Genomic DNA, 25,947 nt, shown 5'->3' on the forward strand with positions numbered 1-25,947 from the left:
AAAACTACTCTTAAGCAGCCTCAGCCTCCCTAGAGACATTAATAAGGTAACTCCAGTAACAGATGAGTATTCACTTAACAAGCAATAGCAGAGGCGGAAAAGTTTCTAACCCTTAATAGACAGATATTTATGGTAAAACACACACTGTTATTCATCACATATATTCTGATGCAAACAAACAAAAACAACTACTTTCAGTCTTCACCACTGTTTAACTTTCTTCAATTTTTTTCTCTTTTTGGGTGTCGATGTATTCAGAGTATGGAGATTGTCCTAACAAATATTAAATAAAGAGACAAACAAACTACACAAGAAAAACTTATGGTTTATGTGCCTCAAACAACATGAAAGAATAAATCTTAAAATTTGTGAACTATAACAAAAGCTGATCCCACTATCAAAACTTTTGATCTTCTTTTCACAGCCTCACTGAGAATGTGATGGTGCCTGGTTCATTACATTGTTACTGTGCATCTGCATGGAAGACTCTGACAGTAATACCGCTGCCCCCTTTGTAATGGTTTGGCACTGGGAAATGAAAGAAGGTGGAGGAGGCTGAGATTTATATATCTGATTGTATGCAAGATCATCGTCAAACTCATTTGCATCATTTGCAGCAGGAACTGATGCAGTTGAGACAGGTTGGGAAATAAGCTGTGGTTCAGGAAGGACAGTATATTGTTGCTGAGTCTGAGAAGGCGCACTAATGGGTAGTGATGCTGTTGGGACAGTCGTGTACACTTTTGAACCCGACTCAGGCACTGATTGAGCCGCCATGACCTCCTTATAAGCTACTGATGGAGGGTTTATGACACTTTGTGGATGCAAGGGTGGCCGATTGGACGCCATCACTGCTGCATGATTAATGTTGGGCAGCACTGACATACTGTGAGATTGCATTTGCTGCACAGGAACTAAATATATTGGGTATTGTTGATTCAGAGGATAAGGAGTTTGTTGTGGCTGCTGCATGGGAACCTGATAAAATGGATAACAGGATGATACTGGCAAAGGACCGCTAGGGTAATGAGGTACATAACAGGCACCACCATGAACATACTGCATTCCAGGTTGGGGCAGCTTCCCATCCAATGTCTGAGGTAGTGGATACCCAGAAACCTGAACCATTTTTGGCATCTGAATGAGAGAGGGATTGGCATTGGAGCCTTCTGCTTCGAAGAGACTGTGGGAGGCCATACTGGAAATAACTTGAATAAGTGGCTCTTGGTGAATTCCAACTTTAGGTTGAAAACCCGTACTTCCAACGATACTATCGCTGTGGAAATTAACCAAGACAGAGGCCCATAAGTACATATTTTAGAGGAGATAATTACAACCTAAGGTAAGGAACAGATCCAAATAAATGCATGTATCTTATTTTTAGTGTTAAGTGTATTTCTCAACGAGCAATCAATGAAAAGGCCACCACTAACTTGAGCATATAGATTCATAAGCTCAAGAAACCTTAGAAGTCTCCTTCTGAGAATAATAAAGAGGAAAAGAGCGGCTTACAAGTGAATAAACTGAACTAAAGCAATCCAGAGAACAGACCGTCAGTTCATAAAACTACAGTAACCATACAAATAGCATAACAAACTAGAATACAGGCCAAAGCATTCTACCTGGAGGTACTACACTGTAGAAAATTATGGATTTCTCTTCTTCTTTTTGGGGAGGGCTGTCAGTTAATCCCAAACGAAATTCTACTGTGGATTCATTACACTAATTTGTAGCTCTTAACAAGGTCTTTTTTTTTCTTCTTCAAGTGAAAATCAAAGAACCCTGTGAGTCAAAAATATAAATCAATATGTTCCTCAGCACCTTACTACCCTTCTCTTCTATTGTCACAGAGAAGTAGAATTCAATTGAAACAAAAATACTTACTTATACGGCACAATTAACCTACATACTATCAATGACTCCAATAGCATAACTAGAAAACAAACAGTAACATCAAATAGAAAAAGAAAATAGTACCTCTCTACTGAAGCTGATGATGAGGGTACTCTGACTCTTTTGTCCAGCAAATTGACACCACCATCCTCGGCTTGAACTCCAATAGCAGGTATATTAGACATAGAAATGGAAGAACTGGTCGACCCAAATGAAGAGCTAGTCTCCAAAACCATAGACTCAGGCACTGAACCACCACCAAAATCCAATGTTTGCTTGGCATCTCCAGCACTCCCTCCGATTGCACTCAAATTATCACCCTGTCCCTCTGAAGAAACAACCGAATTGGACCCACCCAAATTTTCAAAACCGATTAACTCATGACCAAAGCCTGAATCAGTTGATTGACCCCTTCTAGCGATCCGAGTATTATTCAAAGCATCAGAAAACCAAGAATCAGCTTTAGAATCAAGTAGGGCCGAACCCAACGATTCGGGTTTGACGGGAAAGAGGAATAATCTGATACGGGAAGATGTAACAGACGCAGTGATGGTCCTATCGTGTTCTTCGAGCATGTTCTGTAAGTCCTCATCGGTGGTGACGGTGATGAGAGAATCAAGTTCCTCGTCAGGAAGCTGGTATTTGAGATAAAATGGACGATTGCCGTAAAGGGTACGAGAAAGATGGGAAGAAAGGGCGGAGAGGGAAGAAATGGTGGTGCGACGGTCGACGGCGACGACACGGTTGTCACCGCCGGCATAACAAAGAGTTTTATCGTGAGGACGTTGAACTATATGCCCACCATAACTGCATAAAAGGCGGACCTTGGTGGTCGGAGTGGGAAGAGGTGGTAAGTCCAAGAGGGAATCGGTGGCGGTAGACGGCGGAGCCGGTGATGGTGGGTCCATTTTAGGCGTATACGCTGGCGGGATCTGGTATGTTGAGAACAAAGTGCGAAAGTTAAGGAAGTGTGGGGATTTATTTTGGTGGTTTTAGAAGGAACCTTTTTTGCTTCTCTTTTTTTTGTTCGCTTTCTGGAAAATCTTTAGATTTGTTTTGATAATAACATTCAAACGACTCATCAAAATAAAAGATTTTACACGAAGATGCTCCCTCCAACTTTTTGTCCTAAATTTATTTAAAAACTGAAAAAAAGTTGTACTAATATTTTTTATTCCAATTTATTTATTTTTATTTTTAAGTCTGTGAATTGTATTTAATAGCTTTTCACACCAATACATATTTAAGATCACAAAATTCAAAAAAAAAATTATGTCAACACAAATATAGAAAAAATAAATAGGAGAAATAAAAAATTGTTATAAAACTAAATTAAATTCTTACCAATAAAATGAACATGCAGATAATTAGTCAATTATAAAGAAAAAACTCGAGCACACCCCAATAAAAATTGGAAGCTAAACTTGAGTCAAACATTTTGGGTCAATAGACTGGTCAAGAAAGTAGATAAAATTTCATTTGTTTCCGTTTATATGAGTTAGGTTTTATAGTGAGACAATACAAAATATTAGAAAAGTTAGTTATTGGTAAATTATCTTAAATAATCTTTTATTTATAGGGGAAGTTATTTATAAGACATAATTTAATTAGTTCCTTTTTTGTTTAAGTTAATTATTAATTATTACTTAGTTCACTTTCTATGTCAAAGTAAATTTTATTACTCCATATATTATATATATGACACGAGACCAAGGAATATAATAAGGAAAATAAACAATCATGAAAAATTACTGTGGAACACATAAAACTGAAAAAGAAAAAGTGAATAATGTTACAGTGAAATCTGAGTTGGCATGCCATATGAAATAGCTGGCAAATGCATGTGGTGGGGTAAATAACTAGAGCAAGAGTACGATGAAACTAAAGTTTTTCCCTTTAAATATTACTCCCTCCCCCTCCTCCTTCTCAATTTTTTTTATTTTTCATTCAGCGTTAGATATGTATGTTCGATTAAATTTGAATTGCTCATTGCAAAACTTGTTAGGGGTGGCACACTTGTATTTCTAACATAATTTTCTCTATATTCATATGTTCAAATTCGAAATCTCTGATTAAGAATAAATTAGTCTCATCACTGACATCACAACCTATATTGGTTGTCCCTCTATTTATAGAACAAAGTATATTTTCAAATTATTTATATAGTATTAATAAATATTATATGTTTTGGAATAGATACCAAAATATTATATAATTATTTTTATTTATTTTAATTTTGATGAACGTATTTATTTGATATCTGGAATAAATGAAAGTACAAGTTGACATGGCTGAAGGCCGATGTAATTATGGTGCCGTGGTTTGCCTTTGACAATGCACATTGTTTACTGGGAACATGACCCACTATTCTCCCTCGATTTACTTGGAGATTTGTTTTCCTTTTTTGTACACACTACTTCATTATAAATCTATTTGTCACTCTTTTATTGTACAACCTACTTTACTGCTTGTCTGCTTCCAATTTCATTAGTGTGTCTACCTTCTGTTTTTAGCCTCTTTTTTAGAATAAAAATATGTTTTTATATTTTGTAATTTTTAAATTTTAATATCTCAATTGATATGTTCAGAATTACAATATTTAAGTCACAATTAAACTAATATACATAAATTGTTGGAGTCACATATCAAATGTGCATTTAAAAGTTGTTGGTCTCACCAATATGAGTTGTGATGCAGTGGTGGGACTGTTTTACCCTTAACCAGAGATTTCGAGTTCGAGTCCTGGGTATGAAAAAATCTTGTTGGGAGCGTCACCCCAAATGGGCCCTATAGAGCACGATCCGGATTTAGTCAGAGCTCCAATGTGGGCTCCGGATGCTGGGTGAGAAACCAATGCGAATTTAGTCGGAGCTCCAATGTAGGCTCCAGACACTGGGTGAGAAACCAAATAAAAAGTTGTTGGTCTCGATCTTGGACTCATAAATTAGTTTTTAAAGTTAAGTTAGGTGTAAAAATCTATTATTTGTATAGTATATAAATATACATAAAAGATGACTGTATCAAATAAATCAACTTGAATTAACAAGTGTGCTGATGGTATACAATTAACAAGAATTAATGTCTTTGAATTAGGTAGCTAGGCTAACAATGAATGATGCAAATAGCATAGTATAATAGATGAAGTCCAATTCGTAGTAAAAATATAGATTGCAAACTTATCCTTCCACGTCGATCTAAGTTTGAACTTGTCAATTCATTTAAATACTAACACTTAAAAATAGAGTATATATAATATGTCAAGAGGGATTTATATATAGATATATAGGCTGGTCAATTTTACAAATTGCTCACTGTAAACTTTAGTAAGCAATTGTTAAAAGAAAGTCAACGGGCGAGATAAATATCTTTTCTTTTTAACAAGATGAGATAATATTATGTATATGATATGCGTCGATACAAAAGGGTTAGCCACATTACTTGTAGCATTATAGACCAAGTTAAGTACCAAATTTATACATCTATATCTAACAAAAAATGTTCTAGTCTTGTCTGCTTCTAATACTTCTAAAACAAACACCGGAACCCTCTTATCCTTTGTTTGGTTATCAATTTTTTTACAATAGGGTCAACCACATTACTTGTAATATATAGACCAAGTTAAGTACGAGATTTATACATCATGTAATAGTACAACTATTATTGAAATATCTAACAAAAAAAGTTCCACCCTTATCTGCTTCTAATACTTCTAAAACAAACACCGAAGGAACCCTCTTATCCTTTGTTTGGTTACTAATGCTTTCCATAAAATAAAATAAAAGATATTTTTATAAGCAAATCAAACAATTTAAAAATAATACTAGCTAGATAATCAATCCAACATAACTAATTCTAACATAAATCCAAACGATCCATATTCAATAACTTAAGAATTAAGATTTCCTTTTACAATAAAATATAAAATCTAGTAGGCTAACTCACCTTATTTAAGATACCTTTTTAATTCAATTTCTGATTTGGTCAGTTAGTTAGTTAGGCTACCAGCCCAGCCCTTGCACATGGTCGTTAATTGTCAATATAAATTTTTACATGTTTGAAAATTAAGTCAAAAAATAATATAAATGATAATAATAATTAATAAGTTAAAACATATAAAAAAAAACTATTAAGAAAACTTGTTTGATCAGAAAATTTAAACAATAGCACATAAATTAAGACAGAAAAAATATTCATTCCGTTTAAAAAGGAATGGCCTACTTTATTTTTTAATCTGTTTAAAAAAAAAAGATTTTTTTCTTTTTTTGACAACACTTTAACTTCAATTTTTCAGTGACATGTTTAAAGCCACAAGATTAAAGGACATTTTGGTACATTTGACATAATTTAAATTTAGAACCACAAGATTAAATTTTATTTTTTTTCTTTTCTTAAATTTCGCTTCAAGTTAAAGTATGTCATTCTTTTTTAAATAAAGAAAGTATATAATTATTCACAGAAATAATGCATCTTTGACCACCTCATCGATTGATGTGTCAATTCTAAGTACTACTCAATAAAATAATAGGGATCCAATGTGTCCTGTTGTAATAATAGGGTTTTGACTTTCGCCCAGATTCGGTTCGATCTTTCAGTACCAAAACTTTTTTAAAAAGATAAATAAATATAGTGAAGCACTTTTTTAAAAAAAAAACTTATTATACAATATGAAATCAGCATTTTGATATGTGATTTCATATCATCATGATTTGGAATTTTCAAATATAAAAGTTGATCCATAAATTTAAATTTTATATAAAAAAAAAACCTACATTTATATGTACTAAAATCATTTGTTTCATATATAAATAACATTTATAATTCATATCATTACTTTTAAATCATTTATATCTCATATAATAATTATTCTCACTAACGTAAAATTTATTATTATTTCAAATCAATTCTTGTTTACCATTTAATTCACCAAATTCATTATTCTTGGTCAAATTTATTACTAATATATGCCAAATAAACATTTAATAAAAATCAAATTTATTTTTTTATCAAATTAAGATTTGATCAATAAATGTTGTATTTTTTAAGAATAGCTTTATAATAGTGTATTATGTGATTTTATAAGCTTTTGCCTATTTGGTAAGATCATATAAAGAATTGAGACAATTTTAATAGTTTTACAAATTATGTATTTTTTTTTTTATGTTTATGAGAAAGCGTACAATATAAAAATTCCAAATTGTATATCCAAACAAAACTTCAAATTCATATCATGATTTCAAATTATAATCTCATATCGCTCGGCCAAACTACCCTAAATATTTGATTTTAAATTTAAATATTGTGTTTTTTATAACACAAAAAATTGAGAAAAAGACTTTTTATAATAATTTTTAGCTACACCAGTTAAATAAGACCTATACATTTATATATATTATTTTACTAGTAAAATGACTCGCGCTTCGTGTTGGAATTTAACATCACGAAATTTATAAAATAATAGTTAAAATCTATCGGTCATTAAAACTAAAACACTATATTATCTTACATACAAGATTACGTAGCAACAAAGATTAATAATGTAGAGGAAAATGAAAATTATTACATCTTATCATTTATCCTTAATAACATAAGCATAAATTAATAACTGTAAAAATACATACTAGGATATGTAACATAAGCAATGGTGTCAGTGTGCTACTCAACAGGAGCAAAATACATAAATATTTATATTTAATTGTGAAGAAGAAGAGGAGGTTCAGAATTTTCGTTGTTTTAAAATGAGAGGAATTCCCTCTATTTATAAACAAAGGGCAGTGTGAACAAATATTAATTGTGCCTTATAAAAAATGTTACAACTATTTGGAAAAGTTGCAATCCTTCGGAAGGCCATAACCTTTCATAAAAGTCACATTTTTTCATAAAAGTCGCAACTCTTCATTAAAGTCACAACTTTTCATAAAACTCGCAATTCATCATTAAAGTCGCAACTCTTCATTAAAGTCGCAACTCTTCATTAATGTCGCAACTTTTCATGAAAGGGGAAGACTAGTTTCGTAAATAAATAAATTAAAAGAGAATATTTGTTTGTGATGGCGCCACGTAGACGAGGGGGCCTAAGATTCTCTTTATATATATATATATATATATATTATATGATATGATATGATTATATATAGATGTATAATATAACTAGATTTTGTTGCCCGTGCTATGCACGGGCCCAATAAGATAAATGGTATGTTTTGGGCTAATAACGAAGTTTTTGAAGCGATTGTTTGCGTGGATAAAAGAATAAGTTTTTTTATCACAAACCTGTACTTTCTTTGACGCTATTCAAGGCACAATAAGACTACCCACATACAACATTTTTGAACAATTTTATGTTGTCAATTATCACGATTTAATTTTAAGAATCAGTCAAAAAAAAATTCTGTTTTTTTAATAAATATTTTAAGTTGTCAATTATCACGATTAATTGTATTTTATACATAATTTTTAACGATAGATTAATTTCAAGAATCAATCGAATTTTTTTAAATGTATTTATTTTTGAAATATTTTATGTTGTCAATTATCATGATTTATAGTATTTTTACGATAGATTAACTTCAAGAATCAATGGAATTTTTTGTATCTTTTTCAAAACATATTTTATGTTGTCAATTATCATGATTTATAGTATTTTTACGCAATTTTTAAATATAAATTTTTTAAAAAAATAAGACAAATAAATTAAAATGGACCCAATAAATGTTATTTTTGTTGTCTCAATTTATGTGACACAAATGAAATTTGGAGAATCATTGAATATTATATATTATACTTAGGCATAAACTCTCTTACGCACGGGCCCAATAACTATTATTTTTTGTCCTAATGTATGTGACACAGATAAAATATAGTGAGTTATTTAAATTTAATATGATTTTTAAATATTTTAAGTTGTTAATAATGTAATTTATAATATTTTTACGTAATTTGTAAATACTTAATATATATTACTCCACTTGTCTCAATGTATGTAGCATAGATAAAATTTCAAGAGTTAATCAAATGTTGTTAATTGTTAAGATTTACAATACATTTTACGTAATTTTCAGTAATTTGACATTAAATAATACATATTACTACTTTTGTCTCATTTTATGTGACATTGATAGATTAATCTTAAGAATCAGTCAATTTCTTTTTTTGTGCATTTTTAATAAATATTTTAAGTTGTCAATTATCATGATTTATTGTATTTTATACATAAATTTTAACGATAGATTAATTTCAAGAATCAATCGAAATTTTTTATATGTATATTTTTTTTAAATATTTTATGTTGTCAATTATCATGATTTATAGTATTTTTACGATAGATTAACTTCAAGAATCAGTGCAATTTTTTGTATCTTTTTCAAAACATATTTTATGTTGTCAATTATCATGATTTATAGTATTTTTACGCAATTTGTAAATATATAAAAAAAATTAAGACAAATAAATTAAAATGGACGCAATATATGCTATTTTTGTTTTCTCAATTTATGTGACACAAATGAAATTTGAAGAGTCATCCAAATTTGCACTTTTAAAAAAAATTAAAATTTAAGTTATTAATTATTATGATTTATAATATTTTTATGTAACTTTCAAATAACTTCCTAATTTATGTGATATGGATAAAATTACAAAATTAACCCTTTTAAAATGTCTTCCAGATATTTTAAGTTGTTAATTATTATTATTTTTAATACTTTTTTGGTAATTTTAAAATGATATATGTTATTTTTTCTGTCTCAATATATGTGACCCGGATAGAATTTTGAGAGTCAACCTATTTTATGGTAGAATTTTAAATATTAAATATTTTAAGTCATTTGTAAATGATTTATTATATTATATTATTATATATTATATTCTACTTATATATATAATATATAATATATAATATAATAAATCATTTTTTCTACTATATAATATATATTTATTTTTCTACTATAAGGGAGTTTATATAATATATAATAATATAATATAATAAATAATTTACAAATGACTTAAAATATTTCATATTTAAAGGATATATAATAAAATAGGTTCACTCTCAAAATTCTATCTGGGTCACATATATTGGGACAGAAAAAATAACATATATCATTTTAAAATTACCAAAAAAGTATTATAAATAATAATAATTAACAACTTAAAATATCTTAAAGACATTCAAAAAGACACCTCAACTTTGCGTGCGTCCTATTACCCCACAAAACATTCAAAATCACAATAAATACACATTTTTTACACAATATTTTCACTTTGGACAAAAATATCCTTCGAATGTGCAATTTCTTAAAAACAAAAAGTCGGACCCATTATTGATGTATTCAAGGATGCTTTGGTAATTTCCTATGATGAATTCGTTTTGTTTGTTTCTTTTAAATTTATTTTACTATACTAACTAATTTTATAAAATATTATGAATCACGATAATTAATTACTTAAATATTTAAAAGATATAAAAATATATAAAAGATCTGATTGACTCTTCAAATTTTACCGGTGACACATAAATTGAGACAAATGAAATAATATATATTATTTGAAAATTTCTTAGAAAGTACTATAAATTACAGTAATTAATAGCTAGAAATATTTCAAAGACAAAAAAAATTGATTGAATCTCAAATTTTTTTAAGTACTACATAAATTAAGAAAGAAGAAATGACCTTTATTTTTTGAAAATGGCGTAAAAGTATTACAAATCATACAATAAGAATTAACAATTTTAAATTTTAAATACTTTAATGCTTTATACTTATTCTATTTCCACTTTGGACAAAAAATATCCTCCCAATATGCATATTTTTTTAAACAAAAAAGTGGAACCCATTATTGATGTATTCAAGGATGCTTTGGTAATTTTCCTATGATGAATTCGTTTTGTTTGTTGTTTAATTTTTTTTAAATAATTGTATAAAATATTATAAATCACAATAATTATTTACTTATATATAAGAGTGAGTTTATGATGGGACATTTGAATGTCCCATCATAAACTCCCTATAATATATATTCTACTTATATTATATTAGATATATATATAAGTAGAATATATTATATTATATATTATATAAACTCCCTTAGAAAATAAATATATATTATAGGGAGTTTATGATGGGACATTCAAATGTCCCATCATAAACTCACTCTTATATATAAGTAGAATAACTAAAAAAAATTGCCGAACTAGACTGTAGACAATATCATTGTAGGAAAGTGTGACTATAGTAATACTAACAACCCTAATCGATTTGATAAATGACGTGTTCGTCAATGCTATAATGTTATATTATATGAATTTATTATTTATAAGATATAAGAAATAAATATTACTATTTGTTATATTATATGATTTGAATCAGGATTAAATCAACAAGTCCATTTTACATTTGCATCTGGCATACATGGCAGTTGACAGCAGGGCAAGAATACTGGAGTAACGAACAAACGTGGCGTTCATGATTGTTGACAACGCAAATAAAGGAAGACACTTCACCAAAAAAATGCCCCCAGCCCGCGCACGACGCAATTTTCCCATTTACAGTTTCAATGTCTCATCACAAATTTCAAACACTCTTGCATTGACTCAGCTAGGTAGTTCACATCATTCAATCTTTTACATTTCTTCTTCCTTACTACTTTACACCATCACTCTGACTAGTTGACAAAATTCAAGTGTAGCTGCGGATTGTAAATGGTGAAACTATAGCTAAAAGAGTATTATTTCCTTTGTTTATTAGTTCCAAATTCAGCGTGGATAAGTACTTTATTTAAAAATATTGTGTGGACATACGTGTGTTTTTGTGCTCTCTTTTTTGCTGTCACTGTCGTCAATACTGTTCTTATTTATTAACTACTTTTAATTAATGTCGTGATTCATTATTATTTCCTGATTAAGGGTTTTTTCTCCCTCTTCTAATTTTGATTTTTAATCTTCTCCTTCATTGCTTTGAATCGACAATGCCATGGTGGGATTTGAGATCTGTTTTCGTTTTCAAGAATTTCAGATGCTTTTCGCAGTCTCAGGTTCGTAAGGATTATCTGCCACGTTTTGATAACGGCGACTGTAATTTATGCCCATGTTTGATCTAACGCTTTAGCAGTTCCTAATATTGGTGATTTTAGTAAAATCTGTTATGATGTAGTGTTATTTTTACACCTGTACTGGAAATTGTCAAGTTCTTAGATTTAGTTGCACTGTAGTAGTTGCCTGTTGCACAATGCTGGAAAAGTACTTATGATATTTAGCTTTCTACTCTTGAGACAATGATAAGTTTGATCTTTTTTTGGCTTTCAATCAGAACGGATTAAGTCAAAGGTTGGAAACTTCTGCTGGATTTTCTCAACTGTTTCGGCCACTGATAGCCCACAAGAAACACCAGGTATATATATTTCTCACAAATGGGTTATTATTCCATCCATTACATATTCTATACCAGACTTGAGATGAAAGAAGGGGATGGGATAAGTTTGGAAATGATTTTGAGTGAGATAATTGCGAACTCAATAGATTGGACCGTCCTGTGAGCTATAATGAGTCACGTGCAGCTCAGCTAGTGTGAACTGATAAAATGAACTTTGGCTAATTTATGTAAGATTCACTTGGAACCATGCAAATACCATAGTTTTTATTGGAAGCATGTTATGTTCAAACTGCCATTTGGACCTAGCCACAACTATTTTTAGATTGATCACGGGCCATGTATTCGATTTATGGGAATATGCTTGAGTTCTTTTGTTGGCATGTCATGCTTGCTTCACCATTCTGACCAACATCTACCCCTGAATACTGATACAGTCTTACCTTACAATATTGTTTTGTTTATTTCTATAAACAAAAATTATGGTGGACTGTATAAAGCACGCTTCTGTAGATGTGGCAATCTATTTTTTACCTTGTGGGATGAAATAAACATAATCCACCTGCGCATATAACAGATTTCTGATGCAAATGACCTTGTTATGGCTCTTAAATTCAGAGAAGGAGATTATCTTGTGTTTATATATGCAGCTTATTACAAATTTAGAACAAATAAGTCTCTTTGGAATCATGTTAAAAGAATACCCAATTTCTTACTTTTGCATGTTCTTAGCAGGGTAGAATGAGGGATGCCCAGCCCGGATCACATGCTGTGAACGTGAGGTCTGTGACAGTGGCATCATATACTGTGAGGTCTCATGGTATAACAGTGGCAAGGACTCATTTGAATGACTGGCTGATCCTAATACTACTTTTGGGGATAGTTGTCCTTCTGAATGCTATCCATCCGTTTTATCGGTTTGTCGGGAAAGACATGATGGAAGACCTCAAGTATCCTTTAAAAAGTAATACTGTACCTATTTGGGCTGTGCCAGTGAGTTAGTCCTCACTCTTCATTCAGTAGCTACAAAATTACTTTATAGAGGCGATTAGTACCTCATATTCAGATTTCAAAATTTCCAAAACTTATCAGGTGTATGCTGTTCTGCTGCCTATGGTTGTTTTTCTGCTCCTTTACTTTCGGCGAAGAGATGTCTATGATCTTCATCATGCCATATTGGGTAAACTATTCTTTGGATTTGGCTAGTTTTAGTGGAAGTAGTTTATTATGTTCTCGCCATAAAAGCTTTCTGGTAGTTGTCCTCTAATTATGTTGTGATAGCAGGGATTTTGTTCTCTGTTGTGGTAACAGCCGTTATCACAGATGCTATAAAAGATGCAGTTGGACGGCCTAGGCCGGACTTCTTCTGGCGCTGTTTTCCAGATGGAAAAGAAGTATGTTTCCATGATGGTTATACTTTATGCTTCTAGTTGTAGTCTAAGGCTCCTCAGTTGTAAGGAGTAGTATTTTATCAGCACCCTTAAATATTGATGGGTCAACAGGTTTACAATAAATGGGGAGATGTTGTATGCCATGGTGACAAAAATGTTGTCAGGGAAGGGCATAAGAGTTTTCCAAGTGGTCATACCTCCTGTAAGTAGAATGCATGGTTCATTAATGTTCTCATGCATTGTAGAGCAAAACATTGCATGTGTGGAGACAGACTTGAAATTTACAGCATCTATATATGTTGCTTCTTTCTCGTCTTCTCATCTTTTGAGGATTTCGGATCAACTTGCAGTGTCCTTTGCTGGTCTTGGCTTTCTATCGCTTTATTTATCTGGCAAGATACAAGTCTTTGACTGTAGAGGACATGTTGCTAAACTGTGTCTCGTATTACTTCCTCTTCTTCTTGCATCTCTGGTTGCCATTTCTCGGGTGGATGACTATTGGCATCATTGGCAGGATGTGTTTGCTGGAGGTCTGATTGGTGCGTGTTTTATGGTTTTATTTGTTGTTTGTACCTTTAACAAAGAATCAACTTTACAATTGGGTAAACAAACTTATCTTAAGACTTGTCTGAGACACCAATGAAATCTGAGGATATTTTCCTTTTCAGGTCTTGTAGTTGCAGCATTATGCTATTTGCAGTTTTTTCCACCTCCATATAATGATCAAGGTCTGTCCTCATTCCTCTAATTGTCTCAGTTGTGTGAAAATTCTTGTGATAGAATGTTAGAAGCTTTCTCTTTCATGTTAAACCTATGCTGCTTCCCAGAGTAAATAGTTGAATGAACGTGTTTACTTAATGCATCTCAAATGGATGTTCATATTACTTGTGAGTGCCGTGGAATTTTTATTCCGTAGCTGATCCCGATTGATGAGCAAAGGTGTTCCACTTTTGTGTTTGCGCAACTTTAATTGTGAAATGATGTGTAAATATACATATCTATCATTCGTTCATTATACGTGGATAAAAGGTTCTTTCTATCATTCAATAGCTCTCTGCAACTTGAGGGATCATGCCCTATGGAAAATGTAATGATAATTGCCTCTTGGTGGGTAAACCCATTCTTCGAAATCCAAAAGAACTGATAATCTGTGACTAAAGGAAATGACATCACTTTTGGCCGAGCTGCATTACAAAAGACAGCTGTCCTCCCTACAAATGAATGGATCTAGAAAAAGGTTGTTGTTTATGTTTCTCGGAGATAGAATATGGCCATGGAGAGGATTCTATGTACCATGGAGATGTTTTCGCTTTGTCGTCTTCCCTCCTTTTTCTAGTCATATTTTAATTGTTCGTCAGTTTTGTACTTCTAGGCTGGGCAACCTATGCTTACTTCCGTATGCTGGAGGAGTCCCAGGGAACTGCATTAGCTGCTAATGGTGAAAATGTCAATGCAAATAATACATGCAACGCAGAGGTTCAAATAGAAAGTCGACAGAATGATAGAAACAACGACACGTTTACGGGCATTTCCTTGTCCGGGGATTCTGGTCCAACCGTGGAAGATCTAGAATCTGGGAGGAGCTAGTTTAACTTGAGGCGATTGATATTCGGAATGACTCAAACAAACACTGGCCCAGAGTCCATGAAATGACCTCTTTTGAAGAAAAGATACATGGGATAGACTAGATTTCATTCTTGCCACACTGATCACAGGGCAAATGTTTTACATATGCATGTAAAAATTGTAAAAAAAATTCTTATTGTACAAGTTGCTCAGAATGTTGTAGCATTTTAGTTGATAGATGTATGATAGTGTTGCATGTAACATCAGTTTAGAGAACATTTTTGTGAAGCTTGTAAGCACAAAGTGAGATTATAACAAAATTGCAAAGAAGAAGCTTATGGAAATAGAAAATTGCAAAGACAGAGAGTTCAGATTTGAATTACAAAGGGGTTTCTGGAAGTGCTTTTGGGTTCAAAAAATCTGGACTTAAATTCGTCCCAGGAAAACCCAACACCAATTCCTTGTCCATACCCGAACCCGATACCAAGACCACAACCCATACCCACTCCGAAAACCAGTTTGAGATGGTTCCAATCGGAACCACCTAAACCTAGACCACCAATTGCTCCAAGACCGACACCGACGCCACAGCCAATTCCGAAACCGCCGCCTGGCCCTAATGTTGCTTCTTCTAGTTTCCGGCTGTTCTCTTGGATGAAATCTGTTACAGATTGTCGCTTGTCATCACGTTTTCCCCTTTTTCCGTTGAGATTCAACTTCCAGAGGGAATTGTTGTTGTCAGCTTTCCGATAGGCAAATCCATTCAGGCGAAAGGTTTTCTCCTGCATTCTTCTTTACTTGAGAGGCTGAAACTGGGTTCGTTGACCTCCGCTAAAAGTAATGTGTGCCTTTTCTCCAAAGCGGGGGTCAATGGTAAACTGACCAAAAATGGGTGACGGAAATGGAGATAAGGGAAATAAATCAGAACTTCCTAATTTATTTTTTTTGTTACTTAATATTCTCTCGGTACAAGTAAACATCAATTAGTAGGGATAGTATGGTAAAATAATTATGCCAATCATTTTCCGGTATACTACTTATACTAGTTACATTTCGGGATAAAAAACCATCTCAATTGCTATAAAATATTCTCAAAAGTTTAGTAGGAGTTTCAGTCAATACATAATACATAATAAATTGGTATTAAAATTTTCATTAGTAAAATTGGAATTATTCTCAATACATTAAATCAAATAATTAAAAATTAATTCTAATATAATTAATTTCAAAATATTAATCCCAATATTACTAACAATGTACTAGTACACTAATATTCATATTACACAAGTGGTAGATACTTTGCAAAGAGGGCATGGGCTTGAGGTACCTTTTCAGACTAGTAGAAGTCTCATATCTTTCTAATTTCATATTGACTGCTAAACTTCTAGATGGATTATTTATTAATACTACTACTAATATTCTCTGTTACAATGGAGGGCTTGACTTTCTTCTCTTGCTAGTATTTTTCTTTGAAGGTGTGCCTTTGACCATGATAAATATGTATGCATTTTATTGCCTTACATTTTCTAGGGAATTTCCAAACACATTGTGTTTTTCAACTATTTGACTAGTATTTTCTAATAGGCACACAATGTGTTTTTTCGCTTGCATTACATAGATTTCACAATTTATTTATTTTTATAGAAAAAATTAGATACCAATTAGACATATATAGTAATTTTAGAAAACTATTTAAATTATTTACCTTATGTTATAAAACCAAGAACATTATTATTCCATCTGTCCCAATTTTAAAAATGTATCAAGTCAAACCAACTTATATAAATTGAGACGGAGGGAGTATATCTTTTCATGAAACCTCATTTAAATATTTTCAATGATGGGAATTGGGATGAATAGTCCATCATCGAATTCCCATAATACCTCCCACAGGCTATATTGACCTGCTGACTTAAAACAATTAGAAAATCAATTTCCACTTTCCTCTTTCTTGCTTCATCACACACGTAACATAATTTAAAATTCCATTACAAAAATTCTTCTTTTAAATTGTATATGCATATAAATAGAAGTAACATTTCTTTTCCTTAATCAACTACTATATCACAACTCTCTCATAAACAAAACCACAAATTCATATAGAAAGAATATAATATGGATTTAGTTCAAAATATGTTCAATGGAGGCTTAATAAAGAGATCACAATGGGGAAAAAGAAAATATGGTAATGGCAGGAAGAACATAAAGGTTATTAAGTTAGGTGGAAAGAGCCAAAAAAGAACAATTATATGGAGGATTAAAGCAATTCCAAAATTGAAATTGAAGATTTTTTCACCATTTAAATTATGGAACAAATTCAAGAATGCTTATATGAACATGATGTTTCACTTGGCTGGAAATGTGAACAATGAAAATTACATGTTTGGTAGAAAAAGAATTCCAAAGGCAAGGGAAATTGAATTAGCTTATACAAATAGTGAGTTTGAAAACAGACTTATATATGAAATTTATAAGTCCATGGTGCCTTCCATGGAATTGTATCCAAATCTATAGAGATAATTTTTTTTTTAATATTCTTTCAATGATCAACCTCTAGTTTATAGATTTTTAGGGGTTTTGTTATGTATGCCTTCATTTTCTCTTTTATTATTTAACAAACGGTTGAAGTAATTGATTGCGTGAATGGTCACTCAACTTGTGTTTATTGATCATTAAAGTCATTTTTTTGTCGTTCAAAAAATATGGATTTACTTTACCATAATTATGTCCATAGACAATAGTGTAGTCAATTTTTTTATTAAAATATAAAAAGCAAACATACAAAAAAGTCAAAAATTGTTCAAGATCTACTATATAAAATAATAATAATAAAAAAAAACTATGTATAATAATTGTCCTTGTATTCGATTTTAATAGTAAAACTTTGTTTTAATTTCAATCCGAAATTGCAATAATATTGGGTAATGAGTAGATTAATTTTTCACTCAATAATAATTTAAGGAGAGGAATTCCTGCTATAAGTGTTGTGTTTATCGAAAACAAGAGCAGTGTGATCCAAATCAAATACATCATAATGATTAACATGGTTGAGACTTTTCCATGTTTAATGGATGGAAGAATACCAAGATAATGAGAAGAGCAGTAGTATTACTTGAGCTTATAGAATGACGGGAAATTGATTTTACTTGTGCAGAGCATCAGCAGGACTGTTAAGATGCGCCGGTAGCGTGATTGCAATATAAACTCCCACCTGAACTGAGTCTATATCTTTTTGCAATAAACAACAGTACATTTATCAAAAGAAATGTGATTGCAAATTCAGTGGCGGACCTAGAAATTTTGCCAAGTGGGTTCAACATATTAAAAAAAATAAAATGAAGCAGTATTAAATGTTGTGGGTGGAAATCGTACCCGCGATGCATTAGTCTTGTAACTTCTTTGCCGCTGGGCTACATGTTACTATTGGTTTAAGTGGGGTCAAATTAATTATATATAGTGTTTTGTTTCAAAAAACAGATTGAATATATATGTATATATACAGTGTATTTTTTCGACGAAGTGGGTTCATTTAAGGTCCGCCCCTGATTGCAATATAAACTCTATAAAAGCACTAATGTATGGAATCTCTACACTTGAGCTACTAAAATAGCTACAGATGGGCAGTAAATGAAGAAAGAGTTGAAATAATTGAGAAATTTTGTGTGTCTTTTCATTGAAATCTGTATAGTATTTATACTAATACAAAAGGAATCTATTCGTAACAAACTATACAGCTATAAAATTTCTATTTGCCTAAAAATAAATAAATCTAAATGAATATTTACAAGTTTGTTACAGAAACTTCTAGAGGCTAAAATAATCAGATGACTATAAATCATCCAACACATTCTTGATCAATGTTGAGATTTCATTCCACGTGTCCAAGATATATATACCCAGCTACTACTCTATTTATGTCTTAAACTTGGAGCTTTGTCTGAAATCATCACTCGCCTTCTTCAATTCTTGTAGCTGTTGTGAACCAAGGATAACATGGGAATTATTTTGTTCAACACCCCCTCTCAAGTTGGAGGGGAAAGTAGTGAGACCCAACTTGGCAAGGATTGATCGATGAGATGGTCCGGAAAGGGGTTTAGTAAAGAGATCAGCGACCTGTGAAGGAGACGGAACAAAAGAGAGAGATACCAAGCCAGAAAGAAATTGTTGTCGAACAAAATGGCAATCCAACTCGACGTGTTTGGTTCGTTCGTGAAAAACTGGGTTTTTGGCAATATGAATGGCAGATTGACTATCGGAGTGCACTGGAATAGGTAAAATTGGAATGACGGAAATATCTTCAAGCAGACGAACCAACCATGTTAACTCAGCCACAACACGACGCATGGACCTATACTCTGCTTCAGCGGACGACAAGGAAACAGAAGTCTGTTTTTTTTATTTCCAAGAAATAGGGCAGTCGCCAAGACTGATAAAATAACCAGAAACTGAGCGGCGAGAGTCTGGACAAGATCCCCAGTCAAAATCACAAAAAGCAAGGATCTTGAATGAAGGATTTGAAGAAAAGAAAAGACCTTGGTCTGGGGAAGACCGAAGATAACGAATGACACGGAGTGCAGCAAGAAAATGAGGCAAACGAGGATTTTGCATGTATTTGCTGAGATGTTGTACTGGGAAAGAGAGATCCGGACGAGTATGGGTAAGAAAGTTCAATTTTCCCATGAGACGTCGATATATACTAGGATCAGAAAGAAGCTCCCCTTCATCTGCTCGAAGTTTTTGGGACGGATCAAGAGGAGAAAAAACAGAGGGAGACTCAGGAGTATCAAATTCAGCAAGCAAATCAAAAGTAAACTTCCGTTGGCTCAAAATCAGTCCTTGAGACTCTCGAAGGACTTCCATTCCCAAGAAATAGTGAACCTCCCCGAGATCTTTAATTTTGAATTCATGATCAAGAAATTGTTTAAGTGTATATAGGTCCGTGGGATCATTTCCAGTTAACAATATGTCATCGACGTAGACTGCGACGATAGAAACAGAGGTCCCTACCTTTTTATAAAAGAGAGAATAATCATTGAGTGAAGATGTATATCCTTTGAAATTAAGAGCAACAGTCAATCTGGCATACCACTGTCGGGATGCCTGTCGCAACCCATAAAGTGATTTTTTTAGACGACAGACCAGATTGGGGTGAGGAGGTTCCATACCATGTGGAAACTTCATATATACTTGCTCTTGTAAGGTTCCATGTAAAAAAGCATTATTAACATCTAGTTGGTAAACTCTCCAATCATTCTTGACAGCCACAGTAAATAAGCAACGAATTGTAGTCATTTTTACCACCGGAGAAAATGTTTCATGAAAATCAATCCCCTCATGTTGTGTATCCCCTCTTATAACCAATCGGGCTTTGAGTCTTTCAATTCCACCATCAGATTTATGCTTTACCTTGTAGACCCGTTTACAAGGTAAAACTTTGTGACCAATGGGAAGTTCCACAATATCCCAAGTTTGATTTGAAATGAGAGCGTCAAACTCTGAATTCATTGCCTGCATCCAACCAGGATGTTGAGCAGCTTGAGCATAGCTGAGAGCTTCTGAAATGCTAGATATGGAATTTAGAAGTTTCTGATTAGTGTGAGAAAGGGCTGAAAAAGAAAATGTAGGAGTTTGAACTGGAGATAAAAAACATGTAGATGTGAGATTAGTAAAATGAACAGCATTGCAGACATAATCCTGCAAATAGGAAAGCTGTTTTGAAGTCCTGAGTGATTTTCGTACTGGAATGGATGGAGAATTGAGAGGTGAGGGAGAAGAAGAGGAGGAAATAGAGGTAGGAAGAGGTGAACTAGAATGAGTAGACTGTGTAGAAGGAAAATTAGGTGAATTTGTGGAAGGAACATTGAGGTTATTTGGAGAAGTAAGCGAATCTGTGAGAGAATTAACAAATGCATGTGATTGAGGAAAAATAGGAGATGAAGGTATAGAAGAAGAAAAAGGATAAGTTGTTTCATGAAAAACAACATCCCTAGAGTGATATACCTTCCTAGTTGATAAATCTATGACCTTATATGCCTTCTTTCTCGTGGGATATCCCAAAAAAATGCATCTTGTTGCTCTAGGCTCTAGTTTACTCCTGTGATTTGAAAAAGTAGAAACAAAACACAAACAACCAAAATTTCTAATAATGGAATAAGTAGGAGCCTGTTGATGAAGTATTTCAAAAGGTGATTTAAAATTGAGAATTCTGGAAGGAAATCGATTTATAAGAAATGTAGCAGTGAGTAAACAATCCCCCCAAAAACAAACTGGGACTTTAGACTGATGCAAGAGAGCCCTAGAAGTCTCAAGTAAATGTCGATGCTTTCTTTCGACAACCCCATTTTGTTGTGGAGTCCCTACACAAGTGGTTTGATGGATTATCCCTTGCGAAGTGAAAAAATCAGAAATAATGGCTCCCGAACCTAACTCCAAAGCATTATCTGATCGTATAATCTTAACTACGGTGTTAAACTGCCTTTCAACCATCTTAAGAAAGGCTTTCAAAATTGAGAATGCATTACTTTTAGCACTCAAAAGAAAAGTCCAAGTTACCTGGCTAAAATCATCAACTATTGTGAGAAAATACTTGAATCCATCATAGGTAGTTGATTTGTAAGGACCCCAAGTGTCAATATGAATTAATTCAAAAATACATTTAGAAGAAATGGAACTTGAGGGAAAAGGCAGTTTAGCTTGCCTTGCCAAAGGGCAAACATCACACGGAACTTTAGAATCACAAAGAGAATCGGGAAAAACAGATTTTATATATCGCATGGTAGAATAAGGCAAGTGACCCAATCTAGTGTGCCACAGTGATACATCAATCTTTTCTCCTAATTTTGCTGAAACACTACTAGAAATAGGAAACATACTAGATTTTCATTACAACCAGAAAGAGAAATAGGTAAAATACTGGAATTTAAACTACTGTCTGGAACAGACTTCTTAGACATGGAACTAGATAAAGCACTTGAGGATTGGAGAAGATAAAGATCATCCTTAGAATTACCAAGAACCAGAGGGTTCCTCAGTGAAGGGGCCTGCAACACACAATTTGCAGATGAAAAAATTAGTAAACAATCACATTGTTGACAGAGTCTTTGAACCGAGAGAAGATTGTAGTGAAATTGTGGAACAAAAAGGACATTTCTCAGTATTAGATTAGGAAGAATTTTGACATTACCCTTGTGAGTTACCTTTACCTGTTGTGAGTTTGGCAAATTCACAGTTAAAGGCATACACAAAGGTGTAAGATTAGAAAAAATGGTGATGTCAAAAGCCATATGCTCCGAGGCTCCTGAATCTAAGATCCAGGAGTTGGATTTAATGTGAGTCAAACAAGCAGTCCTATTATGAATGCAGGAAATGCAATGATGAAAAGGGTCAGTTATACCAGCATAAGCAACAGAATTAGCAGTGGCCTCTAATATTGGTGTGTTTGATGATTTGTTCTCCTTGACATGATTCAGGAGTTGGATAAGCTGTGTGAACTGCTCCCGTGAGAGATGTTGAGTCCCAATACCATGTCCATCATCCATAAACTGTCCAGAAATTCCGTCTGCCAATGCTGCATGACTTTGTGCACCACCTTGTTGCCTTTTTGATTTTGTGAATTTGAAGTCAGGGGGAAACCCCACAATCCTGTAACAGTGATCAATAGAGTGTCCAATCTTCTTACAATGAGAGCAAGCAAAATTGTTTCTCCTCAGGTGATTAACATATTTTGCTTTTTCTTTGCAGTCATAGTTTTCAAATTTTGATGTGTTATTCAGATAACTAGCTGTTGGATAAGAAGAAGAGTTTCCTGAATACTTGCTCTGAGATTTAGTAGCTAAAAAATAAGAGGAATCTCCTGGATATTGATTGTTAACATATACCTCCTTTTGTTTCTCATCTTGAATTAATAGAGAATAAGCATGACTAACACTAGGAAGAGGTGCTAGCATCAGAATGTTTCCTCTAACAGCTGCATATGTATCATTCAAACCCATGAGGAAGTGTATAAGCCTCTCATCTTGTAGAGACTTAGTGATTTTTGCCTTACCTCCACAAGAGCAAGTGCATCCACAATTAACATCAGCATTTAGAGTCTCCAATTCATCACACAGTCTTTTGAATTTGGTGAAATATCCTGTGATGTCACTTGATCCTTGAACTAAGTCGCTTAGCTCCTTTTGCAGGTGATAGAGTTCAGCCCCATTTGTTTAGCCAAAACGTGCCTCCAGATCTGCCCAGAGGTCCCGTGCAGTCTTCGAATATATGACACTTCCAGATATCTCCTTAGATAGAGAGTTCAACAACCAAGACAACACCATGTCGTTGCATCTATTCCAAGGTTTGAAGTCTGGTGAATCTGCAGATGGTTCCAAAGCAGAGCCATCTATGAAAGCAATCTTATTTTTTGCTGAGAGAGCTATCAGGACTGATCTACGCCATCCACCATAGCCCTTGCCGTCAAAAATGAAATTAATAAGACTCATTCCTGGGTAATCCGAGGAATGAAGGAAAAGATGGTGATTAGAATCCTTAGAACTGGATCCTGAGTTAGTGATAGTTGGAGTTTCATCAGAAGAAACCATAGCAGCAGATATAGCGTTGAAAGAAGAAGAATTAGGAAGATGAAATCAGGAAATTTAGGATCAGATTTCCTGCTCTGATACCATGAAGAAAAAGTTGAAATAATTGAGAAATTTTGTGAGTCTTTTCATTGAAATCTGTACAGTATTTATGCTAATACAAAAGGAATCTATTCGTAACAAACTATACAGCTGTAAAATTTCTATTTGCCTAAAAATAAATAAATCTAAATGAATATTTACAAGTTTGTTACAGAAACTTCTAGAGGCTAAAATAATCAGATGACTATAAATCATCCAACACATTCTTGATCAATGTTGAGATTTCATTCCACGTGTCCAAGATATATATACCCAGCTACTACTCTATTTATGTCTTAAACTTGGAGCTTTGTCTGAAATCATCACTCGCCTTCTTCAATTCTTGTAGCTGTTGTGAACCAAGGATAACATGGGAATTATTTTGTTCAACAGTAAATCAGAAAGTACTCCTTTCAGTCAATGTTAGAGAATGCTGAGGAGGATTTCTCCAAACATGTACAAAACATCCATATTACATTCAATTCGGAGAGGACATGAATGCTATGTCAACCAACTAATTAAACGATAACACAATAAATAAATTCAGATTCATTTCAACAAAGAAGAATATAGTGATTGAAATACGGGATATACAGAGAAGGAACAATATTATATTTTGAACCTCAACATTCATCACTACAAAACACTAATATTTATCAATAAAACTAAGACAGGTAAGACCATTGATGTTTCTATTTCTAGAAAGAAACTCAATCCTTTTAAGCTCTTAATGAAAAGCATAGTAACTTCAAGATTTTGCTAGTTTTTAATTAAGAAAATAGCATCAAAGCTCGCAAACTTCCAAAAATTATTGAATTTAAATCAAATAGACACACACACACACACATATATATATATATATATATATATATATATATATCAACTTTCAACATCAAATTTAGGTCAACGTAATTGTGTTTCAAATTTGTAATTGAATTGCACATCTATCTCTAATAACCATAATCTAATTGTGCATTTTTCTTCTTGGACCTCTTAATTAGAAATACAATTTTGACTCATATATAGCTTGAATTTTTTGTGCTCAAATTTATGAACAATGGCATATCAAAAGAGATTAGTACACTAGTAAAAGGGATTTATAATTTTCAAATTAGATGGAAAACATAGTTTTATGTAAATTTATAAATTATTTGATATTTGAATCAAAATTTAATAGAAAAAAAAAGAAGAAATTGTGGTTGGCTCTTTTTAGGACACGTTTTATAAATGATTCTCTTTTTATTGCTCTTGTAATTTGTGGATTTTATAGATACTTGTTAGCAAATTGAAAATTTTATCAAACGCTATTAGATTACTATATAAAAGTTTGTAGATGTTAAACTATAATCTAGTGTGTAATCAATTATATTTGCAAAAATAAGAGAAAATAATAATACAGGGACAAAATGTTTTGGGACATTGGTGAAAGATGATGTTTGGATTGACTTAAAAGTTGGTAAATCTAGTTTTAAGTCAGTTTTTTGATTGTTGGAAGTGTTTAAATAAATAAATAAAAGTAAAAAATGACTTAAAATAAGTTAAAAAGTGTTTCACAAGGTAAAAAATAACTTAAAATAAGAATCAAAAGTAAGTCTCCCCTTTTTCTTTTATTTTTTTGACTTAAAAGTTATTTTAATTTGACTTTTTATTTTTTACTTAAAAGCTAGTATTTTTTTAAGTCAATCTAAAAAGGCTCTAAATCAACGGAATTTGGCGGACAACTTTTCAACCCTTCAAACTTAAGAAAGTACCAAACAGTAGTTGGGCTTTCTTGTTAACACGGGGCTCAAATTTAAAAGCTAGTATTTTTTGCAAACTCAAATTTTTGAAGTGAAAATTTCATATAGGCCCATATACGGTTCATAACAAATATTGTACATTTACTAGTTTATTAGATTCAAAATTTATTAATTTTACTCATTTAATGAATAACATACAAACGAAATTAATTGGAGACGAAGCTACTAGCTAGGTTTGAATGTATTGCAGTGCGTGATCATTCGTCCATTACAATTTAAAACTTAAGAATTAAGATATTTTCTCCGTTCCATATTAGATAAACATTTTATTAAAAAA

The 25,947-nt window shown here is 32.4% G+C and overlaps 3 protein-coding genes across 7 annotated transcripts; 1 reads left to right on the plus strand and 2 right to left on the minus strand.

Moving 5' to 3' along the window:
• Positions 1-96: 96 nt before the first annotated feature.
• On the minus strand, positions 97-2,840 carry LOC125822342 (uncharacterized). The gene is made up of 2 exons (XM_049501734.1): positions 1,978-2,840; positions 97-1,276 (listed from the first exon to the last, which is right to left on the minus strand). The coding sequence occupies exons 1-2, from the start codon at positions 2,799-2,801 to the stop codon at positions 427-429; spliced, it is 1,674 nt and encodes a 557-aa protein (XP_049357691.1). The 5' UTR covers positions 2,802-2,840; the 3' UTR covers positions 97-426.
• Positions 2,841-11,751: 8,911 nt separating this feature from the next.
• Positions 11,752-15,340, plus strand: LOC125822659 (lipid phosphate phosphatase 2-like). 5 transcript variants are annotated; one of them, XM_049502091.1, is made up of 10 exons: positions 11,754-11,922; positions 12,198-12,278; positions 12,990-13,039; positions 13,070-13,250; positions 13,350-13,437; positions 13,542-13,651; positions 13,760-13,850; positions 13,999-14,187; positions 14,317-14,376; positions 15,021-15,301. In XM_049502091.1, the coding sequence occupies exons 1-10, from the start codon at positions 11,857-11,859 to the stop codon at positions 15,233-15,235; spliced, it is 1,131 nt and encodes a 376-aa protein (XP_049358048.1). In that variant the 5' UTR covers positions 11,754-11,856; the 3' UTR covers positions 15,236-15,301. The 5 variants fall into 5 exon arrangements, with proteins under 5 accessions (XP_049358047.1, XP_049358048.1, XP_049358049.1 ...); XM_049502092.1 differs by having other exon boundaries at positions 12,993-13,039; XM_049502090.1 differs by having other exon boundaries at positions 11,752-11,922; positions 12,990-13,250; positions 13,999-14,178; positions 15,021-15,340.
• A 194-nt stretch (positions 15,341-15,534) lies between these two features.
• LOC125822660 (uncharacterized) lies at positions 15,535-16,042 on the minus strand. Its single transcript, XM_049502093.1, has one exon. The coding sequence runs from the start codon at positions 16,000-16,002 to the stop codon at positions 15,583-15,585; it is 420 nt and encodes a 139-aa protein (XP_049358050.1). The 5' UTR covers positions 16,003-16,042; the 3' UTR covers positions 15,535-15,582.
• Positions 16,043-25,947: the final 9,905 nt, after the last annotated feature.

The sequence above is a fragment of the Solanum verrucosum genome, unplaced genomic scaffold, assembly GCF_900185275.1.
Source record: "Solanum verrucosum unplaced genomic scaffold, falcon-dt-bn FXZP01000103.1, whole genome shotgun sequence".
In the NCBI taxonomy this organism is placed as follows: domain Eukaryota; kingdom Viridiplantae; phylum Streptophyta; class Magnoliopsida; order Solanales; family Solanaceae; genus Solanum; species Solanum verrucosum.

Bases quoted from the DNA above. Each gene is read 5' to 3' on its own strand.
- LOC125822660 (XM_049502093.1), bottom strand. From the start codon at position 16,002: ATGCAGGAGAAAACCTTTCGCCTGAATGGATTTGCCTATCGGAAAGCT.
- LOC125822342 (XM_049501734.1), bottom strand. From the start codon at position 2,801: ATGGACCCACCATCACCGGCTCCGCCGTCTACCGCCACCGATTCCCTC. The intron at 1,277-1,977 runs GTACTATTTTCT...TAATTTCCACAG, and splicing joins TCATCAGCTTCAGTAGAGAG to CGATAGTATCGTTGGAAGTA.
- LOC125822659 (XM_049502087.1), top strand. From the start codon at position 11,857: ATGCCATGGTGGGATTTGAGATCTGTTTTCGTTTTCAAGAATTTCAGA. The intron at 13,438-13,541 runs GTAAACTATTCT...TTGTGATAGCAG, and splicing joins TCTTCATCATGCCATATTGG to GGATTTTGTTCTCTGTTGTG. The intron at 14,377-15,020 runs GTCTGTCCTCAT...TTGTACTTCTAG, and splicing joins ACCTCCATATAATGATCAAG to GCTGGGCAACCTATGCTTAC.